The sequence below is a fragment of the Chanodichthys erythropterus genome, chromosome 7, assembly GCF_024489055.1.
Source record: "Chanodichthys erythropterus isolate Z2021 chromosome 7, ASM2448905v1, whole genome shotgun sequence".
NCBI classification, from domain to species: domain Eukaryota; kingdom Metazoa; phylum Chordata; class Actinopteri; order Cypriniformes; family Xenocyprididae; genus Chanodichthys; species Chanodichthys erythropterus.
The window spans coordinates 8756638-8774265 of record NC_090227.1 but is presented as its reverse complement, the minus strand read 5'-3'; the positions used below and the strand labels follow the sequence as shown (position 1 = coordinate 8774265).

At 34.9% G+C, this 17628-nt stretch overlaps 1 protein-coding gene across 2 annotated transcripts in view; it reads right to left on the bottom strand.

Moving 5' to 3' along the window:
• Window positions 1-17628, bottom strand: part of rasa2 (RAS p21 protein activator 2) — a 54421-nt gene that overhangs the window by 23632 nt on the left and 13161 nt on the right. For both annotated transcript variants that reach the window (XM_067389766.1, XM_067389765.1), the window contains exons 3-9: window positions 14093-14199; window positions 13911-14005; window positions 10187-10263; window positions 3525-3608; window positions 3126-3198; window positions 2594-2670; window positions 1406-1507 (exon numbers count right to left, since the gene is read on the bottom strand). In XM_067389766.1, the coding sequence (XP_067245867.1) occupies window positions 1406-1507; window positions 2594-2670; window positions 3126-3198; window positions 3525-3608; window positions 10187-10263; window positions 13911-14005; window positions 14093-14199 (615 nt within the window). The remainder of the gene's footprint in view (window positions 1-1405; window positions 1508-2593; window positions 2671-3125; window positions 3199-3524; window positions 3609-10186; window positions 10264-13910; window positions 14006-14092; window positions 14200-17628) is intronic.

Here is a 17628-nt window from a genome sequence, read left to right as displayed (position 1 = left end):
GCCATTGGTCGGTGACAATACCTTAATAGGAGGTTTGCACTGAGGCTCCACCTTCTTTCACGTGGAACTCTTCTCTGACTCATTTCATCTGCTTAGTCTGTGAAGTAAGATCTCCGCGGGTGAAAACATGAACACACTGGATAGCCGCTTTATAGTAGAAAATGAAGTTGTGCTTCTGATGAAATGAGGCACTGACACTGTTTTTCATGTTTGATACTGTAAAGCTGCTTGCTTTTAAGCAAACTATTGAATAAAATGGCATATAAATAAACATGACTTTACTGGAGTGCTAATTTGCAGAGCTTGTGCTAACATAACCATGTTGTTACTGAGAGGAAAGTGTGCAGCACATATTTACGTATTTATCTAAACCCTGCAGAGTGGGCGGCATCAGATGTTCGATAACAGTATATCGTTACTCACGTATTTCCTAAACCAAGAACAAAAAAGAACTTTGCCGTGAGTATATCAGGGCCTTTAGTCAACTAGAAGAGGCTTAGTTGCCAATTTTATTAGTCAGTTAGTCACAGAAGAAAAAAAACTCCACAGGAAGTGGCGAAGTCATGCAGTCTGTGAGGGACAGAATGTTAACGGCGGGTCCTTGTGCTAATTACAGTATGTCGGGCAGGAAATCAAAACATTTGCCTATCACTGACCTCAAATATGACTTATAATTTGAAACATAAGTAGTAGCAACTTTACTTGGCCGCTCGCTCTAATGGTAACCTAGATGAATGAGCGCTATTGTTAGGCACATATCCAAGTGTTTGTGTGGACTGTGGAAGCTAAAATATAGTGCGCTTACTGCATAACATTGAGGCGCCAGCACGATCGCTTGCATTTTTTTCTGATAACAGAGAAATACTAATTTTTGGTCATACAGATAAGAGTAATACATCATTTGAAACTGGGTCTACTTTTATTTGTGTAAACTCACAATAACAACAAAAGTTGTGCTTCTACAAAATAAATAAAACAATAAGGGTGCGCTTTCTGCCATCTTGGTCAATGTGAACTGGAGCATGTCACAAAAATAAACCGAAACTCAGTGTATACATGGCTCACAGACATGAGAAATATATCGATAGAAAGCCTGAAATTAAATGAACCAATTCACTTTGAAAACAAATACTCTCTGCTTATGTAATCCATATCAAAGTTGCATTTTTCTCTATAGGCACGATCGCTATACTGTGGAGATGGCATCATCAACAGCCGACACTGGTTTAGAAAACACTAGTTTATTAATAAATAATTAAAATGTCACCTTGCAATTTTTTTCGACACATTCACAATCATAACTTTTGCCAGTTCTTTGCAGCAAGCATTATTTGAATATTAAATATTTTCCAGCCCTATGTCTGTGTGTGTGTGTGTGTTTGTGTGTGTGAGAGAGAATTCTTACCATGCTTTGTGGACATGGTCGTTTCTCAGGATTTTCACAGATACCCGTGTCTCTCCGAGGAACACGTCCTGTGCCAAATTACCATTATTCCACAGCTCTACCCTGCAAGGGAGTGTACAAGAGAGTGTGCATTAGCTAAATGTTCATTTACAAACACAAATACACAAACAGGGCTGTTTCAATGTATTCAAACCCGAAAAAAAAAAAAAAAAAAAAAAAAAAAATTACACATTTGAACTTCTCCCACTTTCAGTTAAACTGAATCTGAAATCCAGCACGCAGAGCACAGATGCAATTGCATCAAGGTGGGTTAGTCATTTTTCTCTCCACTACAGGATAAAGCTTTTTCTCACATCAAACATGCACAAAAATAAATTGCCTTTGAGTGGAAAACCAACAACACACCAAAACCATGCATAAACAGACACACACACACACACACACACACACACACACTAGTGTCATGATCTAATGTGCCGTCTGATGGTTTCACCTACTCTTACCTGTCAGCTTCTGCAGAGGGCTATATGGGACAGTTCAGAGTGGCACATTATGTGTCAAATCAGATCAAAGCCACATTCATCAAAACATTTTGAAATAACATACAGTCTTCCAATCAAATAAGCACTCATCCCTGATTACCATAATCATCCACAAACAGTCAATATGTGTAGTTATATGATGTTTTTAAAAAGGCTTTTAACAAAATCAAAAGTCTGCATCCAGCCAAGAGAAGCAAAAGTTAAAACAATGAAAACCTGATGACAAAACAAAACAAACATACATCCAGCAAGAAGAGGCAAAGACAAAACAATGACAAAACAATAATGAAGAAGAGAAAAGAACAAAACAAAAACAAAAATACATCCAGCCAGCCAGAAGAGGCAAAGATGAAACAATGACAATGCAACAATGAAGAAAAGAGAACTCACGCATCTCTAACAAAAAAAAAAACTTAAAAAAACACATCCAGCCATTAGAGCCAAAGATGAAACAACGACAATACAATAATGAAGAAGTGAAGAGAACTCACTTGATCTCAAACAAAAAACAAAACAAAACAAAACACAAAACAAAAAACAAAAACAAAGCAAAACAAAAAACAAACATACATCCAGTCAGAAGAGGCTAAGGTGAAACAATTCCAACACAATAATGAAGAAGAGAAAGGAAGAGACGAGAACTCACTTGATCTCTAGTTTCTCTATGTCCTCCTCCTCCACTTGAAAGTGTGACCTCCCCTTGTAACTGCTTGACCTTGTGACCTGCAAAAAAAACATTGTGAATTGTAGATATATGGCTAATTCTAGAAATGCATCCACAAGAAATCATAACTCGGCCCCACATAATATATATTAGGTGGCCTTAACTACTTTGTACTTACATTTAAATTAATAATTTGATACAATGCACATATTGTGTACATACATGTTTTTACATTGTACATATATTTAAAAAAAATACCTGCATGCAATTACGTCTGTAATTAATTTCTGTAATTAAATTTATAATTACACTGTTGACCCGTCCCTTACATCTTAACCCAGTCTTAAACCTACACATAACACCAAACCTGTCCCTAACCTTACCCGTATCAGACCTCAATAGCAGCAAAAGTGTTTTGCATTACAATATGAACACAATAAAGTACATTATACATTCTGATTATGGGGGGAATAACATTCATTAACTTTTACTGAATGAATGGATGAGGCTGTACCTCAAAATGAAAGGTTTCCTCAAACTGAGGGTCGCTGGTTTTCTTCTTCACTTTAGTTTTTTTCTGGTCAGACCTGAGAGAGAGAGAGAGAGAGAGAGAGAGAGAGAGAGAGAGAGAGAGAGAGAGAGAGAGAAAGAGGGAGAAAAACAGAAAGACAGAGAGCAGGATGTTATTATTGAATCAGAGCGGATGTTATGTACTCATTTCAGCCCAGATCAGTGACAGAGGCTGAAACTGTCTTATGACTGACTGATTTAGAAACAATCACAATAATGCATTTTGACTGTTTTCAGAACTTCATTAGAAACCATCCTGTTTTACGCAAATCTCTGTTCCTTTACAGTAAACCTTGTGATTTTAGGGCACCTTAACAATGATTTCAAATATTTATAAACCTACCTGGCAGGCCCAACAAGTGTTACTGTGGCGTATGGGTCACAGTTCTGCCCGCTTATCAACGGCAAACCCTGACATGCGATTATCCTGCAACAGACACACACACACAGCTGTGTTAATGAGCCTGTTATTGAAAGTAACAGTAAAGATCAAACAGCAGAATGCTCCATCCATACTGTGATTAAACAACACCATTCAAGTCTATATCACACGGCATTGTTAACCAATTTTACTTGGCTGACACATTTCAAGTGAAACAGGATATTTAGGCTACTGTTCCAGGCTATAGTCTAAATAATGCCTAATTAACTATTTGGCCTTTACCCTTGAAATGAAAAGCACCAATATTACAAACTCATTCACAACAAAACCATGAGCATGTATTATTTGGTAAACAGGGTCATGTTCCCCGTTCTGGCAAGTACTGCAGATTTTTCATTTGATTTATTTGGTTTATATATGTGAAATATAAAAATAATATTTTATTCAGCAAGGACGCATTAAATTGATCAAAAGTGACAGTTAAGACATTTATAATGTTGCAAAGGGTTTCTATTTCAAATAACTGCTGTTCTTTTGAACTTTTATAGAAAGATCAATGAATTGTGAAAAATGTATCATGGTCTCCAACAAAATATTAAGCAGCAAAACTGTTTTGGCCTTCATAGGGAGCAATGACATTTCCTCTCTCAAGATCCATAAAGTTACTAAAAACATATTTAAATCAGTTCATGTGAGTACAGTGGCTCAATAGTAATATTATAAAGCGACGAGAATATTTTTGGTGCACCAAAAAAAACCCAAAATAACAACTTATTTAGTGATGGCTGATTTCAAAACACTGCTCCAGGAAGCTTCGGAGCATAATGAATCAGTGTATCGAATCAGCGGTTCGGAGCGCCAAAGTCACGTGCTTTCAGCAGTTTGGCAGATCCGAATCGTTATTCGACAAACTGATTCATTATGCTCCGTAGCTTCTTGGAGCAGTGTTTTGAAATCGGCCATCACTAAATAAGTCGTTATTTTGTTTTTTTTTTGACGCTCCAAAAATATTCTCGTCGCTTCATAATATCAATATTGAACCACTGTACTCACATGAACTGATCTAAATATGTTTTTAGTACCTTTATGGATCTTGAGAGAGGAAATGTCATTGCTCCCTATGAAGGCCTCACTGACTCATCGGATTTCAACTAAAATATCTTTTGTGTTCCGAAGATTAACGAAGGTCTTACGGGTGTGGAACGGCATGAGGGTGAGTAATTAATGGCAGAATTTTCATTTTTGTCTGAACTAACCCTTTACTTGATTTTGAATGCAACGCTAGTAAATTAGTGTATAATAGGTACTACATATGATTTGAAACTTAGTTTGCAACCATTAAAAAAGCATGTTCTATCAAAGTCCCTTTCAAGGAAAGTCTGTTCATTCTGCAGCCATATTTGCAACGCCTCCAGGCAGCTATTTCAGGCATCTAAGACCAAGTCCTATGTGAATGGGGGAATCATGAAATCTCAAAAACTGCTTGACAAACTCGCAATTAAATAATATATATTTCAAATCAGCAATAAAATCTGACATGAACTGTCCCATAAATGTTGTTTCTTATGCTGAAATAGCATTAAAAAAGCTTACTTTACAGACTAGACCAGTCAGTGTGCATGTGCAGTCCTAAGCCTGAGTCTCAGGTTTCTTCTAGCTTCTAACAGCAGCTGCAACTTTACCAGTTGGTGACTGGCTCTTTTATTTAGAAGGTGGGACTTATTCCGCCATATTGTGCATTGCAGTTTCTCCCATTCATAAGTAATAGGAGTGTACCATCTTTGTATATCTATAGTCTTTGGTTCTATGTGTGTAGTATGAATAAAATTCGGACGTACTACATCCCCCATGTTGTCACTGTCATGTGACCTATGGCCTCATGGTATACTAAAGTATCCATTGAATGTGCACTTTAGAATCTCAGCGGAAGTAGTAGATCATCCTGCAAACTTTTCGCCTACTGTCTTTCGAATACTAGGTAATCGCACATATTACTCTGTTGGCGTACTGTTTTTTGCATACTATAGAGTAGGGAAGTATTTCATTTCGGAAGCAGCCAGGTGATTTGCAATTTGCAATAATAGCAGGAAGTATAAAAACAACTTTAACACGATTAACCCATACACACACTTTGCTGGAAAACAAAGGCACACAGTGCAAAACATGACTGACTTGTTTGGAGATTTTGTGACTATAAAGTACAACAGTGCCCATCCACTTTTAAGTATTTTTTCCATTCATTTCTCCAATAGGGATTTCAAAAAAGACTTTGTTAAAGAGTTATAAGGCATGAACCAAGCCAATCAGCTACAAGGTGAATCATAACATTACAAACTTTAATTGGAAGCAAAAAGTATATGAAAATCTGAAAAATATAAAAGGTACAAGACTGTTTACTTAACAGCTTTAGTGAGGGAAAGAACTACAATCCCATGAAGCATTGAGAACAGCATAATTGAATTTAAGTATTTGGAGAGAGTAGGGAGATTGACTTGATTACATCATTCACAGTGCTTCATGGGATTGGGCGGAGTTAAAGAGATATTTGGTGCATTTTGCTTGTTTCGACTCTCTGATTGGTGGAATTTTCTGTACAGCATCATGGGTAATGTAGTTTAAAACCACACATTCCACTGTTAAACACGATTATTTTAAAACTAAATTGAAATAATGTGGGTAGATGGCTTCAACAGAAGCAAATACTATTAATTAACAACCCAGTAGCTCACAGTAAGGCTGTCTTTAAAGGTTTATAGGTTATCGTTATAAAACAATTTCCCTAGAGAGAAAATGAATGCAGTTTTTACTTCTGGAACCAGACTGTTGCACTCTTTTACAGGTCATTCTTGAAATTTTGATAAAATCATATCTACATTAGACAACATTGCTGTATTCTTCTGGTTTAAATTTCACAATGCAATGTTCAATACATGCAACCATATGTGCAATTGGCACATGATAATATGTAGTAATATAATACGTAGTGCCAACGTAGCAGCTCAGTGAACTGGCCCGAAACCCTCTCAGCCATCCTTATTGTTAAACCCTGACAGTGACTTTGTCAGAGGTTCCTCTACGTCACATATTAAAATATGAATGAATGAGAGAGTGAGAGGATGAAAGAAGAATGAGCATAAATGAAAGTGTCAGATAAGAAAGGTGAAAGCAGAAGCACTGCTATCCAAGACAGGAAGTAATTCACACTTGTAGTTGTCATGGTGACAGCCATGAAGCGGTGAAGGAAGGTGAGAAAGAACAGCAGAGAGGGAGAGAGCATGAAAGAGAGAAAAAAGCAGTGTGACGGCAAAACAAAACCACAGAAACAGCGCAGTGCGGACTTCCTGCCGTCACGGCATCACTTCCTCTTTCGTCAACCTGCTCTGTGGGAGAGTGTGAATGAACAGCGCTGGCCAACATTAAGCAGAGATGCACGTCAGCAACTCTATGTTGAGTCAAACTATTTTTTCACACCATTAAGCAAAATACACACACCCTGTTGTGGTGTGAACGTGAACTTCACAGGTATTCTCGCCCTCCCAGATAACAAATGTAATATAGAAAGAGATACACGATTAAGCATACAGCCCAACATCCTCATTATCTCAGTGGCATATGTGTAGATCAGAGATTCCCAATTTTTTTTTTTCTCAGATGAACCCCTGTGACACGTAAAATATTTTTGAAGTACCCCGTGAGATTTGTATATTTTATTATTATTATTTTATTATATTTGACTAATTTAACAACACATTGGCATGTTCACAGTTCTCTGATGTCAGTTAATGGTCACAATACATGCAGGAAAACATAAAATATTTCATCTTATTTAGTAAGGGTTGCATGATTAGGTAAAAAAAAGTGATGTTTTTTATGCTGCTGCTGAAATAATACATAATTATTACTTTGAAAACACTTTACACAAAGGTTTCAGATGTTAACATCTGTTAACTAACAATGAACAATACTTCTACAGCATTTATTAATCTTAGTTAAAGGCACAATATGTAATTTTTCGCCGCTAGAGGTTGCTTATTCAAAACAAAGGCGTGCTTTGATTTCGTGAAATCATGGGAAGTTAAAGATTTATTAACATTACTGTAGTATGAAGCAGGGTGTGGCTGAAAGCCGTTGGAGCTGAACAAGAAAAGTGCGACACACGACTCGAGAGCAGCGGAGCTTTTATTATGCTGCAAACGACTGCTTCCGCTTCTTCCGGTCATGAGTATGAGGGGTAACGCAGTGTTGTTTTATCATATTAGATACATCTGTGTGTTGAAAGTTGTTATAGTGCTACTCTGTGCGTTTGCTCGGCGGTTACTATGAGACACTTGTTGCACACTACAGTAAGCTAGATTGATATTAGGCATGGTAAAACATGGTACTCGCTGTAAATCAAGAAATCAATATTTAAAGAATAAGACTTAAGGCCTGTACACACCGGGACGAATATTGCGGGCGATTAAAGCCGACATTTAACGCCTCGTGACTAAACATAGGGCGCCAATGTGTGTGTGCAGTGCACACCGACGCGAAAAACGTCAGGACTAAAATCGTAATTTAAAAAAAAAAAAAAAAACGCCTTGGGTTCGAACCAATGAGATTGGCACTATTGTTCACGTGCCTGGCGCTGCTGAAGTTACAGCAAAAAGCAACTTGGTGGTGCTCAAGCGCAAAACGGTCTTCTCGAGCACACATTGATACCAAGACGACAAAGAGAAAGTAAGTAGACGAGGAAACCCCTACAAACTATGGGTGCTCTGCCAGTTCTTGGCCACACCGTATTATATGCCATTTTTGTATTTTTACTGTTTTTTTTTCTTAAACATTCAAGAAATGTAGTTGAGAATGTCTATTTCACTTACTGTTATTGTGACTTATTTGCACTACCGTTTCTGACTACCATCTCCTCATGTCATGTATATGCCATATATGCCATTTCATATCTGTATTTTTATCTTCTTTAATTTTATTAGTATCATAGAACATATTGTTCAGCGTTCAGCACAAGCGCCATATACTGTCAGGGAGTGAATTTGCACATCGCCAGTGAAAATCGCTTGGGTATGAACTCCGTGTCCTGGTTATAATTGCTTACTTCTCTGGAATTAAACATTCTTGGAAACATTTAGGATATTGTAAGTACACAAGTCAACAAAATATGTAACAGTGTTCTTGTGGTTTTGGGATATTTTAATCCAAAATTATTACATATTGTGCCTTTAATGTTAATGTGGTCACACTTTAGTTTAGGGTCCAATTCTCACTATTAACTAACAATCAACTATGACGTTTGCCTCAATAAACTCCTAATTATTGCTTATTAATAGTTAGTATATGGATGCTAATAAGCACCTAGTTAATAGTGAGAATTGGACCCTAAACGTATGTGTTACCGTTAATTTTTAGATTTACTAATGCATTTTGAAAATCAAAAGTTGTATCCGTTAACATAAGTTAATACACTGTGAACTAACATGAAGAAACAATGAACAATTTTATTTTTATAAACTAATATTAACAAAGATTAATAAATGCTGTAATAATATATTGATTATAGCTAGTTCATGTTAACTAATGCTTTAACTAATATTAACAAATAAGACCTTACTGTAAAGTGTTACCATTATTTATAACGCAAATTATAAAAAGACAGAAATATATTACTATTGTAATAATACAATTGTACTTTAATATAAAAATAATATTTGATAATTATAATATTTTTTACACTACAAGTTACAATACTTAAATTCTTGAGGGTTTAATGTTTGAAAGAATTTACATTGGCAGAAAACTAAGAGAAGTCCTTTAAGGCAGGTTTATAAACACTTCTCATTACAAATATGATAAAATGCTGAAAACTTGTCCACAAAAATGTAGGCAATTATGAAAATATGAAAATAAAGTGATCCTGGTACACATTGTGTTCCCAAACGCACCTTGTATGCAGCATGCAGAGATGGAGTTTCAATTTTATTGTGTCTGCTGTCCTATTTTTTCATTGATTTTATGATTTAAGCTTTTAATTTACATTTACATTTATTCCTTTAGCACACAATTTATCTAAAGCAACTTACAATTGAGAAATCCGCGAGCGATTCATTGTAAAGAGGCAATAAACACGAGAAGTGCTAGTAATACAAAGTTCTAGCCATCGTTCAAAATAGTACAAAACTACTCTAGGAAGGGATTAAGGAATAGTGAAGTAGAACAGAATTTATTTTCTTCTTGAACTCACCAACCCCCTGCAGACAATGTAATATGGACATTTGATTGGATACTGGTAAAAACATCTACTATATTATAATCAAATACTAGTTAAACAGCCTACAGTATATGTTAAGTACAAACTGATGAATACATCAAAATAATAAATTCAGAATACACAGTTACTTATGAATGGCAATCAATGGAGAAAGAATAGTTAAGACTTCTACCAGCAGGGGAAAAAGAGGCCCTGCCGACTAGTCAAACCTTGACCTCTTGATATCCTGTTTCACATTGAAGTATGTAACGTTACAGAAGTACAATGGGTTGCGAATGCCAATTCATGTTGAGTTCAAATACACTAAACAGATTTAAAAACACACAAACTCATACGCTGACTGACAGTCATCACTTACTGAACCACAAGCTGCTGGCAGACGGATCCGTTCTCTGTGATCAGTTCATTCAGCTTCATCTCTAAATGAACCTTCCCCTGTCAAAGTAGAAAGACAAATGTGACAACATCCAACACAGAACAAATTATACATCATTAGAGTTATTTATAGTAGAACTCGGTCACACTTTAGTTTAGGGTCCAATTCACACTATTACTATGACTTTTGCCTCAAACTCCTAATTACAGTTTATTAATAGTTAGTAAGGTAGTTGTTAAGTTAACTTATTAGGTAGGATTTAGGCATGTAGAATATGGTCATGCAGAATAGGGCATTAATATGTGCTTTATAATTACTAATAAACAGCAACTAGTTAATAGTGAGAATTGGACCCTAAACTAAAGTGTTACCCATAACACACACACACACACACAACTTTTCTTTCAGGTTTTCTTATTTTTCTATGGGACTCTCCATAGACATACTGACTTTTATACTGTACAAAATGTACATTCTACCCCCCTATGCTAACCCTTCCACAGCTAACACTTTATGCATTTTTACATTTTCAAATAAGCATAATTTTGTATGTGAAATACAGAATGTGTTTTTAGGGCAGTGGCACTGAATATAAGTTTCAGAAACATTTAGTGTCTGGAATTTTATCATGATGGACATGTTTATGATATAATATGATATATGTTGAAATAACCTATCCAGCCAGTCAAATTTGTTGAGGCTGATAATGTCGGAATGAGAAAGAGTGCAAACAGAGGAGAGCCGAGAAGGAAAGGACAGGGAGGGAGAAAGATAGAGAAGAAAAACAACATAAAAACGCCCACATACTCCTACGCAATATTTTGTGCAAGTTCCTTTGAAAAATGACACCAAGAACGCACCAATAATTCAATGTTAACACATGTCCAAAACAGACAGATATTATAGAACTACTTTTTAATTTTTATTAATGCATTATGAAGTGCCAGTCCGCAAAGAGGAAAAAAATAGAATCATAGAAATTTTTCATCTAATCATTTAGCTCTGCAGAAGTCGCAACAGTTGAGCAGAGATCTATTTGCAAGATATAGTACATCTACAATATATTAATCGCTAATTTAGCATGTATGTGGAAACAAACAACTTGTTTTGTGTAAATAAGCTGTTTAAGTTTTTTGGAGTATGTAAGGGCTTTTTGAACACACAGATGGAGGAACGTCTATCTTGTGATTTTAGCCAGTTCCGGGTGGCTCTAAATGTTATCGGATGGAACTGCCACCCACCTTTTTCTCGTCCACAGGGTAAAAGACACATAAACCATAATGTTTAACCACTGTCGTAAAATAACCCTCAACATTTCGATTATAGGGTTAACAAGAGCCCATCAATATTTTTAAGCATTTTGACAATATTCTATATTTTGTTATCTGTTTTTTTTTAGCCATGAGCATGTTTTTTAGTCCAAAACTTCAAAGAAACTAACTTTTTCCAAGCAGAACAAAAATGATGCAAGAATTGCAACACAGTAAAAAAAAAAGTTTAAAATAATATTTTGTTCCACAGTTTTTTACTAAATGTATGCAAAATACTGATAAACTGAACTGAATAACCTTTATTATTCACACCAATATAACAATACACTGTAACAAACAGTAATTTTTATAAAAATATTTTAATGTATGAAAAACGACACCCAAGAACAATTCTGTGAGACTGAAAACTATGAATCAAGGTTTTGAATCAATTTAGGGAAAATAATCTTATCAACGCATATAATCTTATCCAAAAAAAAAAAAAAAATTGCTGCTAATGGCTGGAATACACTACACGACTTTTAAAATCTGAACAGATTTTAAAACACTAAACTAAACACTAAACACTATCATAAACTTGCCGACTTTGAAAATGGTTACAGAGGAAAACTAAGCATAATACACTAAACCACTGAGGATCATACTCTTCCAGACTTTCAAATCGTTCTGAACACAACAAACTCACAGATACATGTGCCTCGTTGTGTGACAGATGAAACAAACATGGATGTGCAGGAGACGACCGCAGTAGTTGTGTGCTGAGTCACAAAAGAAAAAACGAGTCAAGCGCATTTGGATGCGTTCATTGGTGGGTATACATGGTCCAAAGATTTTGGACTATTGTCTCTATTGTGGTTACATGCTCTGTGCCTCGCCGTCACAAAATCGTATCATTTGCATGCATTTTTAAGCATTGCTATTTAAAAACAAGTGACTTTAAACCGTTGAAGTGCAATAAGCAGCAAAAAAGAACGAATCTCAAGTTCTTTTGGCCATCTAATTGTTGTCTTTGGGAGTATTCTCGTAAACATAGTAATTTATGTCTTAAATTAATATAAACAGTTGAGAAAGCACATGTGTATCAGTATATTAGATCAGTGTATTCATTCTTAAAGTGACAGCAGCCTAACAAACCTGCTGCCTGCTGTGTTACTTGTGTTAATCAAACAACAAAAGGCAACAAGAAAAATCACTCACTGCTCCTGACTGATTTAGTTTTGTAACTTTAATAAGAAAAAAATTGTATTTCATTTACACACCGAAGAGTGTTTTTTGTATTTAATTACTTATACAATTTATGAAGTATTTCTTATTTAGTGCTTGAAGTTTTTCAGGTAGGTCTTTGTTCTATTGTAGGTTTTTGGTAATATTGAAATTGGTGATCAGAATAATGAAATTTGAATGGGATGAAAAATTTTGATATCATAAAAACCTTATTTAAAGTGAAAAATAAATATATTGCGATATATCGTTATCGTGAAATAAAACTACTCATTTCATGATATAAGATTTTGGTCATATTGCCCATCCCTAGTCATACACTATAATATGTGTTCTAAAATCAGCTGAAAATATCAAACATGTTTTGAAATACTAAAAAAAAAATCATACACTATGTGTTTTTCTGTGAAACTCTGACTGCCCAAAATCTGCAGACTGGCACACACTTTTGGCAGCTATTGTCGACTCATCTAGACCACAAATTGGGACAAAAATCTGAGCAAAAGTCGTGTAGTGTATTCCAGCCTTAAAGTATCACTACTAAAAGACCTTCTTGCAAGTCACAAAGCAGGAAGGATTATGAAACTAGCCTACTGACACAGTTTAAAAATAAAACAAACAAATTTGCACAATATTCACAATACCACTTACTTACATCCAAAAACCATTCCAAATATATTGCAAGTATTCAAAATATTGCCAAATTTCAATTAAAACCGATGTTATCAATACACATACAAAAGTAAAGACACTTATGCAAATTTGGTTGCTAAGTTTAATTTCCTTGGCTGGCAAACTGCTATTTGAATTTTTTTTTTTAAAACAGACTTTAATAAAAAGCAAATTCCTTTACGTAAACACTTTTTGTTTCTGATACAGTAAATCCACACCCCTGCCCCCAGATCTGCTGAATAGTGAATCATACTTGTGTACAAAACAGATCTGTGCATACACCATACACAAAAACAGGATGTGGAGTTGGGCCTGCATCTGCTTTCAAGTCATTGGACCACATATTAGAGCTGACTAATCATACATTGATCTCATTGGGTATAGCGAGGCAGTGAGTAATCATAAACTCACCCGATTGGCCCAAACCACGACTGGAGACTAACCACAGAGGGGAAGTAAGGCTGTGTATTCATGTATTGCTCTGTTGGGTGTGTGTTTGTGTGTTGAATGATAACTTCAATGCCATCTAACTGTTCACTCACCTGAACTTCTGAGTTTGGGTCCACAGGCTGTAAGTGAAACCAGTTCTCTTTCCCGCAGTACTTATATAGATCTTCCTTCCTGATGGCTACTTTCCCTACAAACACACACACAAGCTTTAGTTGACATGTACACTGTGTATTAGTCTTGTACATGAGACAAAACAAGGGCGAAAGATACTGACCTACAGGTAGATCCCTTATTTGGAACATGCTCTTGGCATACACGTAGAAGGACAGGCATTGGAACGGGCGCGGAATTTCGAAGTAGAAGTCCTCGCCATAGAACGGACTAAAGCAAAGGACAGAGATCGTTAATCAAAACCACAGTGACTCCAAACACAAAACTGCAAAAAACATTGCATTAGAGGTGGAGAAAGTTATTACATTTGGTATAAAAAAAATATGAAACAAATTTAGTTGATCTTATCTAAAGTTATATGTAATATTCACGACCATGGTAATGTTAGTGGAAAAGAAAATACTGGAGAAATTCTGAAAGCAAACACGTTTCTTTTGAATAACTCAGAGCAAGAAATCACGAATCACTAGACAATAAAACCAGGGACATTTATTCAGAAAGTCAACAGGGTCAATTTTGATTTCATGCATTTTATAGTTTTATAGCTGTTTGATTAAAATTGCCTTCATTTGATTATCACCATTCAAAACAAATTGGTATTAAATCATAAAACCAGAACATTTTAAAATATTTCTGAAAAAAGGAAACATTTCATATTTCATATTATTGTAAAAAAAGAAAAGAAAAAAAAAAAAATTAGTTGTTAAAGTTTTATGAATTCGGTTGATAAAACATGCCTTTTTATTATTAACATTTAATAAATCTATTAAAATGGGAAAATTAAAACTGAAAACAGAAATTGGGAAAAATGAAACTGAATCGAATAGGTACCTAAAATGTAATTTTGTTAAACTTTTAATAAATTGTATGTTTCATGATTCCAATGAATTAGACATGGTTGAGACTTTAAATTTAACCATTAAAACCAGAAAAATGAAAATGGAAAAAAAGAAGAAAAAAAACACAATCCAGAAAAATGAAAAGGGAAAAAAAGAAATTTGGGAAAAATAAAATGGATTTCATATGCCATTGACACTGTTTGTTGACACTATTAGAGATGTATGACTTTCACTGCATTATACAACAAATAATCAAACAAAATGACAATTATTTAAAAACATTTCACAACAATTAGATTAGGTTTAAATGATAAAACAAACTAAACAGATAAATTACTATATAAATTAAATGTCAGTTATAATAGATATAATTAAAATAAAAAGTACTGTGAACGTGTTAATTCAAACGTGTTAATTCTGCTCAAGTGTTCAAATACTTTTTGGGGTCCGTGTAAGCAAGGAATGTCAGATGTAAAAATCTGTATAACATATTAAGGAGTAAAAAATTGTCCAAAAGATTGAACATGTAACAGAATTACTTCTAGCTGTGTGACTGCAACAGTCAAATACCTCAGCTTAGACTTGAGAGGAGAATGCTCATCCACCCACACACACTCCAGCTCTCTTACACACACACACACATTACACACTCATAGCCCCCGCACTCAAGAGCGCATGCGCTCCCACATACATTCACACACAAACAGATTCTGACCTCCCAAACACTGCTACAGGTACAGCACTCGAATCGAAATACTGAAAATGTGGCGACACGGCACACATGAATGGCCTCAAACTCAAAAAGTGTTTAATAATAAGCCAGATGAGCGAAAGAGAGATTAGGAGAGGTGAAGAAAGACTGCAGGAAAACCTTCATGTTTTGAGAGAGTGTGTGAACGAAAGACAGGAGCGCCAGATAGCAAGTGTGAGAGAGAAAAGTGAGGGAACGCGTAGGTGGACACCCTTCCTTAGACACAGCCAACAGAGCCCTTTGAACAGAGGGGAAAAAACAGTTGTGAAATACCACGAGAGGAAAAGCCTTTAGAAAGAGTGTGAGATAAAGAAAATGTGCTTCTTTCAATGACTAGACGCTTTTTGCAACCGAAAATGTACACAGTGTAATATCGTCAAACACAATGTACGTCCGATATCAAGATGAACCATGAGAGTGGAAGGTCTACTTTGAGTATATGTGTAAATGGTTAATATATTTGTTTTAGTAAAATTTTAATTAAAATATTAAAACTCTGCACACATTCCCACACTATTTATGCCACCTAAAATCATTGCATAGAATTGCATTGAAAAATATCTTTTAACCTGACCCTTAAAGGGAAAGTTCACCCAAAAATGAAAATTATCCCATGATTTACTCACCCTCAAGCCATCCTAAGTGTATATGACTATCTTCTTTCAGACGAACACAATCAGAGATATATTTAAAAATATTCTTAGTCCTCCAAGTTTTATAATGGTTGTGAATGGGGGGCCGTGTTTTGAAGCCAAAAATAATGCATCCATCCATCCATCCATCCATCCATCCATCCATCCATCCATCCATCCATCCATCCATCCAAAAAAAAAAAAAAGTAATTCATATGACTCCAGTGGGTTAATAGAGGCATTCTGAAGCGAAGCGTTTTTGTAAGAAAAATATCCATATTTACAACTTCATAAATTTTATCCCTTTAAGCAACCACCCAGAATGCTTCCAATAACTTAATAAAGGTATAGTGACATTTCTGTCATCATTTACTCATTTTTTTGTGTTCCAAACCTGTATGACTTTCCTTCTCCTGTGGAACACAAAAGAAAATATTCTGAAGAATGTTTGAACTGTTTTTGTCCATACAATGAAAGTCAATGGGGTCCAAAATAACTTTAGACTCCCCTTTTTATTGTATAAGCAAAACACTTTTCAAAATGCTTTTTTTTGTGTTTCACAGATGAACGAAAGCAACATGAAAGGAGTAAATGACAGAATTTTCATTTTTGGGGTGAATTAATATAATCCCTTTGACATCTGAATAAAAAAAAGATCACTTTACAATTAGGTTTCATTAATTAACTATTTTAGTTAACATGAATTAAGAATGAACATTACTTCTATAGCATTTATTAAGCTAAATGAATGTTAATTTCAACATTTATTAATACATTATTCATTATATATTTATTAATATATTATTATTTATTAACATTAACAAAGATTAATAATAAATACTGTAAAAACAATTTTGTTCATTGACAGTTCATACATTAACTAATATTAACAAATGAAACCTTATTGTAAATTGTTACCAAAAGATTTAACCTAAAAATGTGCATCATGTGGTCTAAATGAACTGAAATCCAAAAAAAAAATATTATTTAACATAACCAAACACCAGCAAAATTTGAAGCGATTTTATCTCTAGACAGGACTTTGTAAAATGAATCCATTTAATCGATGTCATTATGACCTTTTTGGATCTTCTAAGTTTAGGTAACCTGGACTTTCAATGAAGGGACAAAAACCTCTCCGGTTTCATAAAAAAAGTGTTTTAAGTTTGGAACGGCATGAGGTTGAGTAAATGATGATAGAATTTTCATTTTTCTGTGAACTATCCCTTTAAGGGTTAAATCAGGTACAAATTAGGGTAACAATTGCGGGTTACCATGTTTTGCAGTATAGCATTGTACCAGCAAGTTTAGAGCGGTCTTCACATTTTCTATTTGTTTAAATCTAGTTGATTATTGTAATATACGGTATTCTGAGCAACTGTGATGGACGAAATAAAAAACATAAAAGGGCAGTCTT